Below are 14811 nucleotides of genomic sequence, written 5' to 3'. Positions count from 1 at the left end.
GAGACGGTCATCGTACAGATGAATGAGATTTTTGTCGATTAATAACAATTTGAACCTTCATATATACGCTCTTTGTTTGCGTTCCTATTATAGCTGTTGTAGCGGTAAACTGTCCATTCGATTATTAACACGACTCTGTCGAGTTTTAAAATATTATTTCAATTAATACCTATTTATTTTTAGTTCTGTTAAAATAATTTAACATAATATAATAGCGCCAAACTTTGAACTTGTATACATATATAGAGTGGTTAAGTTGGTGAACGTGTCTACTCACCCCCTTTTCTTCAATAATGAATTTATTAAACATATGATTTTTGGATTTTTGGATTTTTGGAATATTCTTATTGAAAAATATTTTCAAATTCATTGAGAGTTTTTTTACTATTCAAGGACTTAAGGGGTGTCCTGTGGAGAATGTGGAGATATAAACTTTTGTTTTTTGAAATACGAGAAGAACCAATATTTTCTACTATTAATTATTTAGTAGATACATTTTTTGAAACTTCATGTGAGTAGTTTTTGATTTATCAACTTTGAGTACTGAGGATAATAGGTTCATGATAATAGGTTTGTAAAATATGTAGGCTATGGTGATTTGAAAATGTTGGTGACTAATATTTATCTAACAACATTTATAATTTGTAAATAAAGAACCTAAGTATAATTAATACTAGATCCAACACTACATAAGATAAATAGATATCTATTTTATATTTTTATAAAACTGCAAAGAACTATTATACTTCCTGCAAACATTTTAATAACTTAGAAATTAATCGTTTGAATTTTAAATTAGGCATACATCAAAATGTTCAAAAAATTATTCACTTAATAATGTTCAGTAAAAAATAGGGGATTCATTATTGGCAGATCTACCATAAATTGTGAGTACGTACACTTACTTATAAAAATATCTGTAACATTGTTTTAGAATTAAATATAATTGATTTCCTAACAAGAAATTAAATTAAAAAAATCAGCGTCACTAAACCACGCGTCCGAGATATAAATATATAATACTAAAATACTTTTCCTATTTATTCAGTGGTACCTAATTATACTTAAACGGTGTTTCTTTTTCAAAGGAAAATATTTTACATACGGAGTGGCCAACAAAAAGCCAGACTTTCGTTTTATTATACTCGTACTTTTACGCATGGCGGAGTGGCGTCGACTCTTTGTGATGTTTCATCTTTATGGGATGATCGTTTAAAACGATATTTTATAAATAGAATTATTACATTTTCCTTGGATAAAAAATGACATGTATCTATGTATATATATACATCATTATATAGAAGAACGCGCGTGTATATAATTTATATATAAGTATATATATATATATATAGGTCACATCTTTCATATGCATTATGCGTAAGTGTAATAGAATCATTGGTTTGGAACCAGATGGAAAAAAGGCCTAACTACTTACTACTACTTTTCTAACCCACTCCTCACCATAATATATAATTATGAGGCGTAACATTTAACTTTATTTTGTCTACCTGTCTCCAAACTATAATCTACAACTAAACTTCACCAGTTCACTGTAGTACTTGACACCCAGGATAATATAATACAGGGTCGAGGAAATTTTCGAAACAAAATCTATGGACAATACACATAGTTTTTTCATCGAATCCTCTCCGATTTTGTAACACTAAATTTTAACAAGCTCGTATTTATTTAGCTATACGTTAGCCGTTAAGTTAAATGTAATATAATGGTATTATTATTTACTAAATAAAAGATTTTCATATCTTTATTGCTTTCTATAGTTTCCTAGTACATCAAAATCCGTGGATTATTGTCATACATGATACATTCATATAGTCGTCTCTTTCGCGATCGCTTTTGTTGCGCAGCAACATCACCACTGTCTGACTATAACACATAAATTAATACATATATAATACAACGACGACTATTACACACACACACACTGCCGGATAGCACTATACATATTATTCTACAAGCTGCACCTGGTCACCTGGTGTAGACCGCGGTAACGTTATCCGGCTACCGTAATGGTATCCCGCTGGCGCTATACTGCACCGATGATATACATATTACAATATATATAATATATGTACGCTTACACCGCACGAATATCTCCGGCACCCAACCGAGACACGGACCTCCTAATATCCCATTCACGAGCGCACTCTAATTATATTGTCGTTACTGTTTATTGCCGCTTTCTGGCCTCCTCACCCCCCCCTCTCAACCAGTCCAACCACAACCCCCTGTTCCACGCCCGATCGTGTGTCTTTCCGCGTCTCGTCAGACACACGTTCAATACAAAAAAAAAAAAACCGTACAATAATAAATAATAAGGTATATAATATAATATAATAAATATAATAATGTTCAATTCGCACACCCCCAGAGGGTTTCATGGCTGAGAGACAGACCGCCGTCTACTAGAGGAGGAGTAGGTGGAGATTTGCTCGAAAAATCGGACGAGAAATCAGCCACACAAAGGCCCGTGGTTGTCGTCGTCGTCGTTGTTGTTGTTTTTTTTTTGTACTTGAACGTGTGTAATCCTCGGGTGCAGCACGGTGTACATTTGGTAATCTCTCGTCTTTTTTCACCGCGGGGCCACCGATATCAATAGGGACGGCTGCTGCAGTAGTAGTTTATGCACACCGCCCATTGAAATACAATATAATAATATGTAGGTATAGTATTATACAATAATATTTATAATATATAGCACTGACCGGTTCGACTATCAAGAGCAGCCAGGAAGGACGACGGCGACGAGTCTATTATTGTGTAAGACTCGCCAAAACCAACACAAAATTACTATACCTATATTTTATTATGCGCTTAATACGTGCAATGTTGCCATGGATAGGAAACGATCGATGATATTATAATAGGTATATAATATATGTTACTACCTACAATAATATATTATAGCATAACATTATAAGTATTATGCCGATTTGTAATATTTTACAGCGGGCGCATATCAGACATCGTATTTGAAGATACCTACCTATAATGCATCTACTTTGTTGATTCCGCGGATGTTACAGATTCCTATCATCAGCAGTATAATATAGGTATATCGAATGCTTGCTATTTTTTTCGGGGCTAATCGAACATTTTTAAAAACCAGTTTCCGTAACGTGTTTTTTATGATGATGATGAAAGATTCATTGAGAAAAATAAAAAAATACGCTTCGGTAAACAAATGTAGCATACTGTTGTATAACCGTGGACCTATTATCGTTTTTGAAAAAAAATTGTGTCTGTCATCGAAACAAGACAACTGAAAAATCGAAATCGAATCTGCTGCAGCGCGATAATATATCTATATATATATATATATATATATATATATATATATATATATGTGTGTGTTAAGCACTTTATTATATATATATATTATATATAAATACAGAATATACGCAATTCGTTGTGGGCTAGGCACACAGTTACCTATTGTATATAATATATATAGGACATAGCTATAGATGCGTGTAATGTAATAATATTATGTATCCTTTTAGCCCGATTTATAAACTTATATCTATAATACTATATACTACACAACCTCCCTTTGAAACATTTTGCCGGTTACTATCCTTACTGCCCACATTTCATAAAAGAAGATTGTCTTAAATATAATAGGCTTGCGAAAACACCTGGACGCGCGCGTATATAGGTACTTCATCTGATATCTTTATGTATGTATGTATGTATGTATGTATGTATGTATGTATGTATGTATGTATGTATGTATGTATGTATGTATGTATATATAATACTTCGGGTATATTAGATCATTTTCCACCCTTGTAGGTGTACCCCCATCATTTTGTTTTTTAGTGGTTTTTTTCTGGGCCAGATGTTCAGGTAGGTAGGTTATAATTATTATTATATCTTATTCGTAAGAATAATAAATAAAATCCAATTCGTTTTCATGAATTTGTTGGGAATAAAAAATAATGGATTAATAATCATATAATAATTATGCATAATTAATATGTACAATCAAGCAAAAAAATACTACATATTCGTATTATACGGAGTTGAATCACTATTGACTTTAACGGTTTTCGTCGCTTACTGCAGCAGTTGACGACTGGCGTGGTTACTCCGGTATCTAGAGGTTACAACTTACAGTAAGGATAATAATAATTTCGTCTCAATAATGTGCGTTATAAACATTAGCACACACAAAATCTTAATATACCTATAAGTAGTATTCATCTCCCAGTTTGTATCGTGGTCGAAGTTTTAGTGGGTGGATAGAAAGTCACCGTCAGTTGTTCGCGAACCATTATTAGGTGATATATTATTTTTGCATACCATATGATTATCATTTATTGTAAAATATTCTATTATTACTCAGTCAAATCGTCGTCGATCGCGTTGAGAAAAATTTACATCATGCAGCGGACGTCCGAGAAATCTTTATGACGATAATTGTACATTATATGATATCATATAGTATACGAGTGATGGTGTTAGGTCTCATATTTTACAACCAGCCGACATGATAAAAAAAACCACCCGTCCAATGACTTTTCAACGTTATAATAACAGTGCGAATAAAAAACCGTGTTCGACATTATAATCACTGTGACGATATTATAAACCCTACATATATATATAAGAATTGACGTGTGCGATAACTACTCGAATGTGTTATGAAAGCTAGTAACTCTTCAGATTTGCGGTTGATCTCGTTAAAAAATGTATATATTGCGACTTGGTGCGTAGAACTGCGAGTGACTATATCTATTATTCATCTGTTCAACAAGACAACAAGCTGTGACCTGACAAACATCGATTCTTCTGCACATCACCTCGCGTCACGCGCTACCATTGTGGAACTGGGTTTGACAACAGGATGTCACTTGTAGATGCTACAGAATCGGTATCTCCTGAGACTAAACAGAGCATATATGTTATATTTCGGACGTAAGTACTTATATTATTATGTTTTGTTTTTCATTGGACAAGAAAATTACGGAGCTTGTCACGGAAAAGAAAAAAAAATGGGTATTTATTCAAATGGTGTTATTTTATTAATGATTAACGAAGTTCTACTCGATAGTTTATATAAATAGGCAAATATATAATTGAAAAACTTAAAATAACCATAACTTACATAAATATACCATCTATATATTGTACCTTCCTATACATATAATGATCATATTCATAACAGAAAAATAATAATTTAGGAAAATACAAATTTAAAAATTCTAAATTAAATATTTTTATATATTAATTTATTTCATTTTTGTTCAGGTTATACATTTTAAAAAACAATTTAAGAAAATTATAGTACTATAACATAAGTTATAGTTAAATAGTATAACGTATATAGTGTATTGCAGTTGGTATACTAAATACATTTTGGGCCATCTATTTCTCAGAGGACTCCGGGGCCTTGGCACTCTTAGCCCTCCTTATCCCTGTCCTGATTATAATTGAAACAAAACACGACAATACGCTATAACATCATGTTATAAAATGGAAAACTATCCCGCGCAATAATTTTTTAGCAAATCATTTCAGCTCAATTAGTGTTTAATATGCATTTCACGTATAGAAATAAAAACTTGATTTATTAGCGAAGGCTTACGACTTACGAGCTGTATCTCACTTAAATTAACAATGCAAATATATTATACATTAAGAAAAACAAAAAAATGTTTTCATATATATATTTACACACACGCATATATATAATAATAATATGGTGAAATAATATATTTGTAGTTATTATGTACCTCATTTACCGAGCAAAACGCATAGACCTTAGAGATCTATGGTCGTCCAACCCACGAGTTTTCGTAATACGTTAATGGCGCTGACATCGGATGTTTACGATGACGTAATTCACATGTATAGTCATATAGAAATGCTGTGGAACCTTTACATGTTTTTCGGTGTTTCTGTAATATGTATACAGTTTAAAAAATAATAGCTATACTTATCGGAATATCTATACAGTAGTATACGATGATTAATCGTCATTAATTAAAATTATATTTATTTTTTGCCGTAGGTAGATACCAATATCAACCGTTTGATTTCGTTAAATCATAACGGCCACAGACGAATATTAAAATTTAGTTTCGATAACCCTATGTATAGTTATCGTCTAACAGAGGATATGTCGATATGATATTATTACTAGTACGTTTGTATCATATATAATATATAAATAACTTGTCCTGACTGATTGATTCGTCATCACCAAGCCGGAACCAGCGGAACCTCTGATCGAGTATGACATTTTGTTAGTAGTTTCGTTTTATGATGTAGAATTCATCATTTAAGATTCAACTTGGAAACAAATTCATTTTGTTTATAAATGATTGCTATTACAGTAACTAATAGTAAAGTAAGTATATTTTCTTTTTACTCGGGCACATGGGGTAAAATCATGCCATCATGCCTTATAACTTTTTCGAACAAATATTTTTAATGAATCAATAAATCATTTAATAATAAAAATAATTATTGTAATTATAATATTCACAATAGTAATGACTAATTATCTACAAGCAATCTCTAATTGTAATATAAAAAATAACCCCCGTAAGGTACAACACAAAAAACTGCAAACTGGTGAAGCTAAATTATTCAGTTGGTATATCACATAAAATGTTGTAGTCGTTGTAGGTATTGTTTGGGACAAATCCACAATAAGATAAGATTTGTAAATTATGCCGTTGTGTTATCGCATGACTCATATAAAAGTTAGTTAGCCATTTTTCACCGATCACGATGGTGCAGTAAAATGAATCTAAATTATAGTTCGGCATAATAAAATATATTAAATTAATTTTCTTATACAGTCCACAGTTATTAATCGAATATGTATGTATGTAGAGAATAAGAAAACTGCGAGACGTGTTATTTACTATGTGCATCATAATTTTCGTTAAGTGTTTACACTAATTTATTACTTCCTCTGCGGAGATTTGAATCTATTTAATGGTAGGAGTTGTTAAAATTTATTAGTTCAGTAAAGTTGTATGGGTCTCGTTTTCAAATTTTGGATACATAATATTATTGTAGAACTCTGTGAGAAGCGTGAGTTGCGTACCTATAGTTAGTAGTTATATGTAAACAGCTCACCTCCATCAGTCTCAATATTATGCTGCGATCATATTGTAACACTTGATTTCTCTGCATAGGCTTCATCAGTTACCCCAAGATAAAAATTAACAATAAATTACCATAATATATGTATCTAATGATACGGGCTACACATTTTTTTCATCGTTCAATAAATAATAATACATAATATTCAATAAAAATTTGGAATTTGGAGGGTATTTAACTCGTGATTATTTTAACGGGCAGAGCCGTTCAACTATAATTAATAAAAGCGATTTATGGACAAAACAACGTTTGCCGGGGTAAGCTAATCGGTCACAAGAAAACAATAATATATAATTAAGTAATAACTAATAACATAGTCAAGTATTATATTTAAAAAAAAAAACCATAGCCATACAACTACAGTTTTGTTGTGCTCGTACAACTAGCTATCACGCTTTGTATATTATATCATAATTTGATATGCACGAGCTTTTCTGGGAATTTTTATACCTCAATCACTACTCCGGTCTCCGACATAATATTATATTATTATTGTACATTATCAGCGCTGATATATTATTAGCTTTTAACTGTACTCGTTAATAGTGTTTTAGGTAGTTCAATGTTCAATATAAATCGTTAAAAAAAGGATTGCAGGTACGTTTTACGTTATACGAATAACGACACCGACTTTGATCGATTTCACGTAGGTATAATGTATTCAATGAATAGTAAAAGAAGCAGTGTTATAACAGTCTTTTGACAAAACATTTATAGCCCGATGACGGACGGACGGACAGACGTCGTACATTATATTATTGGACGTCGCAAAGACACAAGACGAGGCAGTATACGGCAATATTATTATAGTTACTGCCGGTTTAATATATACATTATTATCGTGCCCAATAATATAATAATAATAATAATATGCATAAAATAATACGATGTTCATGGACGGTCAGCGGGCGCGCGCGCACAATACGGTTTTTAAGTACCTGCATTGTACAGGCCGCAGGTAAGTCAAACGTATATTTCCCGAGTCCTGCAGTATCATCATTAATCCGTATCGTAGGTATGTATAGTATTAAGGACATGTACATAAGTAATATTATAAGAGCTGTATAATATATTATATAGTGTTGTACTATGGTCTGCAGTATACCGAGACCATCGTACAATTATCATAATAATAAATAATAATTATTATTATTATTGTTATTGTTATTATTGTAATGACGATAAAATAATACAATATTATGATACGATGTCGAGCGTTGGTGTGAGCTAAGAGATTCGACCGGAAAATCGATCGACAGAATTAAAATAAACTGTGACAATATAATATAGTCCATGGTGGATGTTTAATGTATGTAAGGTAGGTACATGAGTGGTAGGTACATATTTGTATTCTAATACATAGGTATACACTATACCTATATAAGCGGCGTTTGGTGAATGTTTATTACGTATTGTTCAAAAACGTATACACTATTATTATTACAACATGTATATATATACCAATATACCATATGCTATATTTGCTTTTGCATATAAATATAATATAGTATTATATACGTAACGTATTACTATACAAATGACTTCGAGAGTTTCGCGCGTACGCCATTGCCGCGGGACGTACCGATATGTATGTAATATATAATATACATATGATATGCGAAACCGTTTTTTAGCGAATTTGATTTATAATCGATTTTTCGACAATGAAACGCCGATAAATACATTATTACGAGCGTTTGACTTTTTCTTTTCTCTCTCAATTTCTTTAAATGGCGTAATTATTTACGACCGGCCGAGTATTTCGAAGGTATTTCCAACTGGTTGTTGTAATATTATTATAACGTTGCGGTGTGCGGCAATGTGCGCGTATGATGCCTCAAGGGCTCGTCTGCTGCTGCAGAGGTGCACCCCGCGCGCGTGCAGTGAAGCATTCTCCGATGGGCTGACATCCGCAACAGTCTTCTATTTGGGGTTTCTAGATTTATTAGAAACAATCTATACAATACGATAAGTATACTGTCTGTACTTCAGCAGATATAAACGGTCATTAACACAATCAAACTATTTGATTATGAGTGAGAAGTACGTGGATATTATTTAAAATTTGATATCACACGCGTTTGTGTGTTGTTAAACTAGTTTTTTACAATTATTAACTATTTTTAACACAGCCAAACAGTTTTATTTTAAATATACACACTGAATCATTTAAATGAAGGTAAATAGTTAAAATTTGATTTAAGAGTTACTTATAAATTTTAGCAATATATCTTAAACCAATCCAAAATTGTTGATAAATACTAGTTTTAATTTTAAACAATAAAAAATAACTTAAGTTTTACAAATTTTAAAAATGTATAAATTCAAAGTAGCTCCTTCCATATATATGAGATTTAGGTACGTGGTTTAAACACTATATATAATTTACATTTGCCCTATTCCCAAGCCTTTTGCCAAAAGTAATTTTACGTCAGAATTATAAATGTAAATAGTCGATTAAGTTATAAAAATACGAATTTTGTTTAAAAAACTAAAAATTAAATTAATGACATTTTATTTAAAAAAAATTTATAATATTGAGTTGAATTAAAAAATAATGTTATACATTTTAATTTTCGATTGCATATACTGCTATGATGTATTTGATAATAATATATCTAATAAGTATGATATTAATTTTGGGAAGCCTAAATCATTTTTCAGGCCACTATTTAGTGGCACACAAATGTGACATTTCAGCAACAGTAGCATTATTCTTTTTCCGATGAATGTCATTTTTGGATACTATACTCGAACGTGTGCGACATTCATTTAATCCTAATTTACTTCAGGACCTTATATAGCAATAATGGTTTTCGTGGTATACCTATTATATACTGCAGATGAGTCAATGTAAACTCATAAAACATAAGCTGTTTTTGTTGAAATAATAATAAAGTTGTTTTTAGGCTTTAGTAACTAAGAATATATTATTAGCCTTCTGTACATCATATAATAAGTAAAATTTAAATATAAAATACAAAATTGTATACATTTATATACATTTCCCTAATATAGTTAATTAGGTATCAACATTTGGTTAATGACACACTCATACATGATATTATACATACAGAGTACATTGCTTGTTAATTCATCATATACTCATATGTATAAGTAGCTGGATTCACTGAAAATATGCTGTATATTATGACTATATATAGTCTGTATGAAAAAGGATCGATTTTTATTCGATTTAGTGGTGAATCGATGTATATAGTTCGATCGTATTTTATTACGTTGCCGACGATAAAAAATGAAATACGTCCCACGATAAGCGCGCTAGTGTCCATTATACATTTTTGTTCGTCGAATTCCCTCTCGCATTGGTTGTAAACCGAATAACGGAAAGCCCTCCGGGGTAATTCGTCGTGGTTTGGGGTCTGTAGGACGGTTATCGCATTAATCACACGGTAAAGGGGGATGTATTGGTTCGGTTTATAAATAGGATTTAAGAAGAACAAAAATCCGGAAAATGCGATTACCTATAAGCTCTGTTTGAATTTTATTGTATAAAGTGGCATTTTTTTTTAGTTTGGACCATTTATTCAACAACGATTATGAGTTTGCTGTTTATACTACCTAACAACATGAGAAGTAAAATAGATTAAAATAATATAGTACGCTTATAAAATATATAGGATTAGTGTCATCGTGTTGACTGTAGAACAATAACTTAGTATTGAAGCTTATATTATGTATTATATAAATAATAAATACAAAAAAAAATATGCTAATTTTGTTCGTTTCGACTACAGTCTTTAGTGATTTCAGTATAATTATAATATAATATACGCTGTATATTTAAAAATAGATGTATTTATACAGTTGAATTATTAATGTGTGGATAGTGAATACTCAAAAATCATATGTCTGAAGACTGAAGTAAAACGTTTATAATTATTATTAAAGGGAGAAATAATATAATGTAATATGTGATATAAAGGTATAAGTTCAATATATGCCAAAAAAATTGATTGTTAATTTATTACAGCATCGCTAAGTCAACTGTATGTATAATAATATAAATCCTAATAACAAAAATCAGAGTACCTGCAAATACCAGGTATTATGGTAAATGTTGAGCACATGCTTATATGTTGTAAACGAATAACTTTTCCATAACATAACAAGTATTAAAAAAATACATAGTGCAGCGTTAAGCATTATACTTTTATTAAAATGTTAAAATAGTGTCTTACTGATTCATAATATTACTTATATATTATAATATATTATAATATATATTCTTAATTCTTATATACCTATTACTAAAATTTACAAGACAGTGCACGAAATCTATATAATGTTATGTAACGTATGTACCTAATATAGGTACTATATATATCTGAATCTTCCACTGAGTGGCTGGATGTGTATTTTTTAATTTGATTGGTATAGTTAATTGTTTCTATTACTATTATAGTTTCTACAACTATAAACAAATAAGTATTTTATAATATTAGATGTACGAAAGCACAACTCGGAAGTCATATCTTCTCATAAATCATAGTATACATAGCACCTAATACCTGCAGTATATTAATATTATTATAGCTTACCTGAAGTTGACGGCCAACAAAATGTTCCAAAACAACGCCTTGATGATGATACCCGTCCGGACTGTGCGCATAATGGGCCAGTGGAGCCCTACGAAACCGGCGGCATGCCCCCGGGGCCGTCCCGTATACCGCCAGCCACGGTCGGCTGTTCGCGTTTCGTTATCGTCACTCACGCGTGCTTTCCGTGCCCGCCGAGGGCCGACGGAATTCGCGCGCCACCGCGACGCAGTTATCGACTGGCGACGGACATCAAATCGAGATGAATCAAAATGTCATCTGCACTCGATACTATATTGAAGAAGATCACGATTCATCATATTAATATGATTTACAACTGCAGTTGCAGCAGGTCCGTCGGTAATATATGAATATTTTATGCAAGTTGCAACAGCAACACGGTCGTAAAGCACGTCGGTCCGGAGCTATTTTTAGACCGGTCCTGCGAAACGCACTGTCACAGTGTTTTCGAATTGCGTCGCGTACGATCGATATTGCTTTAATATAAATATATTGGTATTATTATTGCATGCTTATACGATGTAATTTACGATCGCGAGACATGCACTTGCGTATACGTATACGGAGGAGAGCGTGCGCACGCGAACCGTTCGACGTCGGAGACTTTAATGCCCCGCCGTGGTCGTCGTCATCGTCGTCGTCGTTGGCGGCGGCGGCATCGACTAGAGGGAAACACGAACGGCTGGGAGTGCGGGTAAGTTATATATATATATATACTACTGAGCGAGTGAGAGAGAGAGAGCGAGCGAGAAAACGGCCTCCGCCGCCGACTACACGACACGCCTCCCGAACCTCGTAATTGGTTATACACCGAGTGTATGTGATGCGATCCTCGGGCTGACGTGCACGCCTAATAACCGCAGCCTATTATGTCACGGGCCCCGAGACCCCCGCGGGTCATCGCCGCGAACGGTCGCGCTGCTGATGATGATGCTGCTGTTGCTGCCGCAGTCGTTCGTCGTCCGATCAGAGTGATGTTTTTACGACGACGGTATAGTGCACGACACGCTGAAATGGCCTACAACGCGTATAACTATAGATATTCATATAATGTACCTACATACATACATAATAATATGAATTCAATAATAAACAATGTTTAATTTAGTCGTATCGCCCGGCCGCGACTCACGCGTATAATTTGTATATAATAGGTATAGGTATATTATTATGATAATTTTAGATGGATTTTCATTATTACGTCGTTTTTCTCGCGCGTCAGCACGCTATCCCATATATATTTATTTTGCACCTTGAATGACGCCCCTTTTTTGGTCTTTTGTCCGCCAAAAACTACACATATAGTATGATATACGACACGATATTATATTATACCATAGGTATGTATAATATACTGCACTCCATCCGCGCACCACGGTGGTGTAGGTATAGTGTGGTGATGGAGGTGGAGACGGGGGTCGTCGTCCCTCAGCGATGTATACACTGCGCATTATAAACCTATACGATGTGTGAGGTATATAGGAATTATCCGTCGGGCGAAAGGTCTCAATTAAATCCGTCTCGGTCCGCAGTGGAATCGCAGAAAAATAGTCGGTTAATTATATCCCGCAAGCGGCACGTCTTCATCTAACGTCGTCATCGTCTCTTTGATCCCAGCGGCGTATGTGTACGTACATATATATAGTCGGACCTGCGCGATTTCGTCGTATAAGCAGCGATTATACGCTTTACCGTTATATATATATATATACATATATGGCATGTGCGTGCGTGTGTGGGTATGCGTGTAGGCTTTTTCGCGTGCGATTATTTCTTTCTTCATACACGCGTATAATAGGTATATATAATAGCTATATAATAATAATACCTATATTATATATATACGTGATATAATAATATAATTTAATATAATATTATACTTACCTACCGCACGTCAGAATTTTTTTCTTTTCTAACGATTATAATAGCGATGCAACCATCATATTAAGTATATCGTTATGATTGTTTTTAAAATATGCGACTGACTCAGACGTAGTTGTGCCTATATATAGTATGATGTGTTTCAAGACAAAATAATCTGCATAGAAATATGAATGGAAAACAAGGAAGAAATATGAAGCACAATATTTTCTGAAAACATATCAACGAATATTGTATCGTCTGATTAGTTTGTTTTGCAAATAAAAATGAACAGATAGCTGCAGTTCAATAATTATATTATTATAATGCAATAATTTTTATTATTATTAAATAAAAATATATCGAACAGATAAATCTATTATTAAATTATTGCATAATCATATATTTAGAAATAAGATGTCATTTTCCTGTTTATATTATAGATTCTGAGCGGAGCGAGGAATGTATTGGTGTTACAATGATGTTTATTTATTTTTATTTTTTATTTTGTCAACACTTTTTCTCCCTCTAAACTTGCTCAAAGGTATCAAGTGTAACATCTTTTCTGAAAGGTAATATTCTTGAGCTGGTCATTTTTCGATTTTCGAAACGGTACTCGAAATGAAAGCGGTAAGCGATTTTATAATATTAAATAATTACGGACGACGTTTTCTACCAGAAATATTACTTCAAATTTAAATGAAAATTGACAAGAGATCTTTTTTGTTGTATTTTAGATTTTGTTCCTTACGGTTTAAATTTCGGAATATTTTAACTATGTTTTAGCTATTTATATACATTTTTATTTTGGGAGTTTTGTTTGTTGTAATTCGGTTAAAAACATTCGTAAAAACTTTAAATTTGGGTGGTGATATTAACCTTACCTAGACATGGTAAAATTTTCAAAACATTTGAGCGACTTTTTTCTTTTTAAATCTAAGATTTGAAAATTTTTAATAATCTATAATATATCCTAGACAGATAAACCATCTCCGCTCAGAATCGTTTTTAGTATACAATGATATAATATCATTGGATTCAAATTTAGTTCCATCCATTAAAGTAACCCACTTGTAACCTACTGTACAGCAGAGCGGCATCCATGACTTACCCACTGTTTTTACTTATATATTTACGGTGCACATCTACCTACTTTCCATTATGTCGAAGGTATATATAGATTTTTTGGGCACCTACACAAAAATATATGCTTGTAATATTTCATACA

The 14811-nt window shown here is 32.5% G+C and overlaps 1 protein-coding gene across 1 annotated transcript in view; it reads right to left on the bottom strand.

Moving 5' to 3' along the window:
- Wnt2 (Wnt oncogene analog 2) overlaps positions 1–12348 on the bottom strand; it is a 77750-nt gene extending 65402 nt beyond the window's left edge. The window contains exon 1 of the mRNA XM_089220447.1: positions 11706–12348. Coding sequence (XP_089076573.1) covers positions 11706–11776 — 71 coding nt within the window. The 5' untranslated portion in view covers positions 11777–12348. The remainder of the gene's footprint in view (positions 1–11705) is intronic.
- Between the last annotated feature and the right edge of the window lie 2463 nt (positions 12349–14811).

The sequence above is a fragment of the Diuraphis noxia genome, unplaced genomic scaffold, assembly GCF_037042655.1.
Source record: "Diuraphis noxia isolate RWA-SAM2 unplaced genomic scaffold, SU_Dnox_SAM2 contig0002, whole genome shotgun sequence".
Taxonomy (NCBI): Eukaryota; Metazoa; Arthropoda; class Insecta; order Hemiptera; family Aphididae; genus Diuraphis; species Diuraphis noxia.
Note: the sequence above shows the minus strand (reverse complement) of the source record. Positions and strands in the feature narration are given on the sequence as shown.